Source organism: Vigna radiata, chromosome 6 (genome assembly GCF_000741045.1).
Source record: "Vigna radiata var. radiata cultivar VC1973A chromosome 6, Vradiata_ver6, whole genome shotgun sequence".
In the NCBI taxonomy this organism is placed as follows: domain Eukaryota; kingdom Viridiplantae; phylum Streptophyta; class Magnoliopsida; order Fabales; family Fabaceae; genus Vigna; species Vigna radiata.
The window spans coordinates 133,472-139,367 of record NC_028356.1 but is presented as its reverse complement, the minus strand read 5'-3'; the positions used below and the strand labels follow the sequence as shown (position 1 = coordinate 139,367).

The following is a 5,896-nucleotide window of genomic DNA, read 5'->3' as shown; positions in this document are numbered from 1 at the left end:
AATAAAGTGAATAGGAAATGGTGTCATCCACCAAAAAAGATTTAACTTAAGTTTTATATTGGTATTGTATCTTTTTATTAAATCTCAAAACATCCATCAAATTGTATAAAAAAATAATTTAAGTTTATAAATTAAATTAGACAATTTATAGAACTATAAAGATGATAAAATTTTATCGTTATTGTTATTTTTAGGCTAAGATAAAATTGTTGTTGTTGTTGGATAATCGAATAAGATGGGCAGAAGTATGGCGGATTTTTGTTTTTTCAGATCTATTCTCATCAAGACGTGAATGTATTGATTTTAAAACAAATAATCATAAACTTCATAGAAAATTCAATTACAATATAAAAGCTAAAGACTGTTATCATAATTTTGCAACTAAATTAATGACATTATTAGGTCAATATTGTTGATATTTACTTCAACAATATTCTTAAAAAAAATTGAAACAGAACAAAAATAAATTACTTAATTTAATGAATATTTAGACATGTTTTTAAAAGTTGTGATAAATAACTATTTTTTATTTTTTTTAAATTAAATTTTAAAATTATCAAAATATCTTGGATTTAAAATTAATTTTCTTTAATAAGGACTTTTTTTGTAATCTAAAAATTTGATAGATTCTGTTAAAATATACTAACTAAAACACACTTTACATAAATTAGCAAACCCAATATATATATATATATATATAAAACACACTTTACATAAATTAGCAAACCCAATATATATATATATATATATATATATATATATATATATATATATATATATATATATATATATATATATATAATGACACTAAATGATGTTCAAATGTTATAGAAAAATGTTGTGTAAGTATCATTATCCTATTCTTATTGATTTAAGCATTATAGTTTTTACAAGTGAATTTTTCCTCTAATCTCTCTAAAAGCTCCTCAATCGGTACCTCGAAATTTCTCTACAAATTCCAGTAAGAACATTTGAAGTTTAATTAGTCTTTTAAACTCAGTATACCTATTATAATTATATTTAATATATAGTATAATGAGACTTGTGTTTATCACTTAGTCACATATATAAGTGACAATGAAGTTATAAATTATTATTATACGGATCACTCAATGTAACACTTATTTGTTTTATACGATAGAAAATATTGATTTATAATATATGTATATATTTGAAAAAAAAACAAATAAAAAAATCAATATAAAATCAACACATTCATTTTCTTTTACCATGCCAAAAATATTACTCAAATACTAATACGGATGTTTAAACAACAAAACAAGTTAATCTAATTTATGGTTTGGGGTTTTATAGAAATATCAAGACTCATCTAAAACAATTATTATAACATTATAACATTTAAATGAATTAAGGTCAAAAGAAAGAATGACTTTCACCTCTCTCGTTCACATACCTTTGTTCTTGAATGTAAATATTTTTGTATTCGAAAGGTACCTTTATGTAGATTGCTATTATATGATAATTATGAAGTGACATTCTAGCACTGTAACATTAAAATTGTCTGAATGTAAGATTGAGTCGACCAGGAGAAAGACAAGAATCTTTCATCAATTGCTTTGGAGCTGAATTTGGGAAAATTGCTGGCACACCATGAAAAACATGTCGTGATTTACCACCAAATATCAGCACATCTCCAGAATCTAGAGCTACACTCGTTGCCTTCTTTGGATTTCTCTCATCCCCATAAAGAAAGTATGCAGAATTACCAACAGAGAAGGACACAACAGGCAACCCTTTTCTAAGACTTTCTTTGCTTTCATCACGATCCTGCATCAAACAATTTCGAGTTAGATGCTTGAGAGAGCTTGTCCATATCTTAGAATATAAAGTGACTAACATAGAAAATGTATGACATATATTTCGCACAAAAACACGAGTTTGATAAATGCAAATCATGAATACCAAAAATATAACATACTAAGCAATGCTTTAGTATATAGAAATCTGAAAACAGAACAACAAGACAATACAGACTAAAACAATCACTATATTGACTAACCAATAATCGCCATATATTTTCTTGAGTTCTGATAATGAAAATGACAATACAAAGTTTAGGAGCTAACTTGATGAAGACCAAGCTTTCCATTATCTGTATAGAAATTGACTATGCAAATATCAGGAGTCATAGAGGGAAGAACTTCCTTCTCATTACATTCTCTGTATTTCTTTTTAGTCAGAAACTGAGCTTCTTGGATTGCTCTAGTAGCTAGTTCACTGAAGGTATTGGGAATACTAGGTGGAATGGTACGATCAAACGGTCGCAACTTTCCATATTTATGGGTCACAGGATTCCAATTCCTACCAAGACACATCATCCTCAATTGCATTGGACTTCCATTTGGATTTAGTGGTTGATAGAATCCTCCAAGACCAAGGCCAAGTTCACGACAAACTTTCACTATTTCGACCTAAAAGTATTAGAATAAGTTTTCAGCTGATGGCAGTAAAGTGTGCAAAACTATGGATAAATGGGGCAAACTATGAAATGTATTATGCCATAATCCAACAATAAAGAATAGAAAAATTGATTGCATGCTATGTATCATTTTCTTATACACAATTAGCTACATTCCAAATATGCATCTGCTTGCACTATTAGTTGATGTCGAAGCATTTGATAAAGAATTACAATACAGTCTGAAGTAAGTTAAAAATAAAGTACCTGTTCATCATGACTTAAGAAGTTTTTCAAGAGAACCATACCAGGTCTCAACACCGACCCATCTGTCTTTTTCTTCTTAATCTCATGGATTCTACTTTCCTTGTTTTCTTCATGCAAAGTAGCTCCCACCGAACCACGATTCCTTCTTCCACGAAAGCAAATATCATATGGTTTGATGTAATCTGGCTCCGTATCAGAAGAATAGAAATTTTGACCACCACCTACAACATAGTTTGAATTGTTGTGTCTATTATAAGGTCCATTGATAGAGTTAGGTTTCTTCCTCCAAGACTGACTATTTTGAGGCCATTCATCATGGGAAGTTGACAAGTTAGCCTTTGAAAACAAGAAAAAAAAATGAGAAAAGAGATGCATTTATTTGCAAAGAGATAAAAGAGTTTATTTGTGTAAATATTATGTACGTAAATAACACGTACAAATCAAAAATGTTTCAACACGAATTTGAAGGTATTAGGGTTACACATAGTGTGATTCCTTAAAGCGAACTGCGAACATAACATTGATTTGTATATCAGATTTTTCAAATAGAAAAGATACAGAAACATGAAAAATATAAAACATGAATGATACAAATATGACAACAAAAATTCAGTGCCAATGCTTTGTACATCGAAAGTAACACGCCGTATCAAAGTGTTAATAATATTCTTATTTCAATCCAGTCATAAGAAACACTATAGCGAGCAAAACAGGTAACAACAAGTTATGAAAAGGGTTAAACAAAAAAATTCGAGCAGATCCCACCTTGCTGGGAAATGGTGAATAAGCAAATGTCGGTGATCGGAGAAGCCTTGCGGCCATTGCGAAGCAGGTCGGCGGCTTTAGTGAAACAGATACCAAAGAGGTCGACATAACTTTGTGAAGAAACATCATAGAAGAGAAAAGGAAGATAGAAGATATTTGATTCCTGGAACGTTTCGCTCTTTCATTAACATTATATCTTAACAACTTTTTAATACGTATCATTATTCTTTTAATCAGTTTAAATTTATTTTTAAAAAAATATTGTCAAAAATGTTATAAAAACAATTATTAAAAAAACATTTTCGATCCAAATATAGTATCTGATATAAAAGGAAATATACCATTAATTTATAAGATATGCCCTTTATTTTTCATTATTGATTTTTATAAAAATATCATCAAATCAAAAGTTAACAAAGCAAAATATTGAACTAAATCAAATATAGTGTTTTTATTTTCTTGAAATATAAAAATAAACATAATGCAGCATATTGACTTTACAAAGCATAAGTACATCTCGAACTTTACAGGCAGCATATTGACTTTACATACAAGAAAACATAATGCAGAATGACTTTAGAGGCTTTCCATACAAGAAAACACATTGACTTTTAAGAGAAGAATCTGACAGAGAAATGTGAAAAACATAAGTACATCTCGAACTAAGTAAGAACAACATATGTGTTTATATTTTATATCATATATTTGTTTTAATAAATTTAAATTTAATGTTTATATTAATTTTAATTTTGAATATATTAAATAAAAACACATTATTATTATTTTATATGACTGTTAATTATATATATGTCAATATATAATTAAATTTATTATGGGATGTCTCATTTATTACATATTTTTTTAATTTATAACCGTATAGATTTGATAGTTTATGCTACTATTGTATTAATTTTATTAATTTGTATATTTAAAACAGACGAATGATAAGTTGTAAAAAAGTTATCTAAAGATATATTTTCTTTTATTATTTGAGATGATACAGAAAATTAAAAGATTACTTGTAGGGGTGGGCAAATCGAACTGAATTGTACTGCACTGCTAAAAACTGAACTAAACTGTAAAACAGTTCAGACAAACTGAACTGAACTGTTTTAGTTCAGACAAACTGAACTGAACTGTAAAACAGTTCAGACAAACTAAACTGAACTGTTTTTTGTTTTTATCAAACTGAATTGAACTGTACTAAATTGTACTAAACTACAGTACAAACTGAACTGAACTATTAACTGAATTGTAAACTGCACTAACTGAACTATTAACTAAACTGTAAACTACATTAACTGCTGAATTATTAACTAAACTGTAAACTGTACTGAACTATTAATATATATATATATATATATATATATATATATATATATATATATATATACTGTAAATTGTAAAAATTTATTTTAATATTTATTTTATTTTATTCATAAATATTTTACAAATTAATTTTTTAATTATTTGATATTATAATTTTCTATTTTATTTATATTTGTCTATAAAAATTATTTTATTTTTTATTTATTTACTTTATTAATAAAAAAATATAAAATATAAAATAACACAATATATATATATATATATATATATATATATATATATATAACGTGTAACGTGTGTGTATATATGTTTTATGTAACTTAAAATTTTTTTTATTTATATATGTTATATATTTATTGATAAAAAATATAAAAATTTGTGATAAAAAAATTGTTTTAAAAAATTAATTATTAATTTTTTCTGTAAATAATTTCTTTTATTAATATTTTATTATTAAATAATTTTTTTTTGGCAAGACGAAATAGTTGTACGGAAATAAAAGAAAAAGAAAAAATAAAACAGTTCTCACAGTTAACTGAAACTGTTATAAGTTCAGTTTTTTAAAAAGTGAAACATAGAGGTGGATTACTTTCTTTTAGTATTATAAATAAGAGAGAGTCAGAGGGTGACTGCGTTAGGGTTTTGCGACTTTTCTTCCTCGAAAGCCTTTTATGGAGTTCGCGACACTCTCTAGCTCTGCCCAACTTGGGAGCTTCAATCCTCTTAGAACGAACCTTCAAAGTTCAACCCAACACAACCCTCTTCTATTTTGCTATGCTTCTTTCCCTTCTTCCTCTCGCAGAATTTGTTCCTGCAGAGCCAGCACCCACACACCCACCTCTACCCGCAAAATGTTTGGACCCCATTCAGATGATTTGGAACTCTATGCTTTGACGGCGTTGTCCCCATTGGATGGTCGTTATTGGGGCAAAGTCAAGGAACTGTCTCCTTATTTGAGTGAATCTGCCTTAATCTATTTTCGGATTCTTGTTGAGGTACTCTATTTCTTTTAGAGCCGTCAAAATGGGTCACAACCCGCGAGCCAACCCGGCCCGTCACGGGTTCGGGCCGGGTTGGGTTTGAAAAATACAACCCACTTACATGCGGGTCAGATTT

The 5,896-nt window shown here is 27.9% G+C and overlaps 2 protein-coding genes across 2 annotated transcripts in view; one reads left to right on the top strand and one right to left on the bottom strand.

Moving 5' to 3' along the window:
* Window positions 1–1,399: 1,399 nt before the first annotated feature.
* LOC106763177 (alpha-ketoglutarate-dependent dioxygenase AlkB-like) lies at window positions 1,400–3,553 on the bottom strand. The gene is made up of 4 exons (XM_014647388.2): window positions 3,452–3,553; window positions 2,687–3,022; window positions 2,088–2,432; window positions 1,400–1,788 (listed from the first exon to the last, which is right to left on the bottom strand). The coding sequence occupies exons 1-4, from the start codon at window positions 3,506–3,508 to the stop codon at window positions 1,513–1,515; spliced, it is 1,014 nt and encodes a 337-aa protein (XP_014502874.1). The 5' UTR covers window positions 3,509–3,553; the 3' UTR covers window positions 1,400–1,512.
* Window positions 3,554–5,443: 1,890 nt separating this feature from the next.
* The window catches only part of LOC106764342 (adenylosuccinate lyase-like), a 5,204-nt gene continuing 4,751 nt past the window's right edge, over window positions 5,444–5,896 (top strand). The window contains exon 1 of the mRNA XM_014648628.2: window positions 5,444–5,775. Within this exon, the coding sequence (XP_014504114.1) occupies window positions 5,452–5,775 (324 nt within the window). The 5' untranslated portion in view covers window positions 5,444–5,451. The remainder of the gene's footprint in view (window positions 5,776–5,896) is intronic.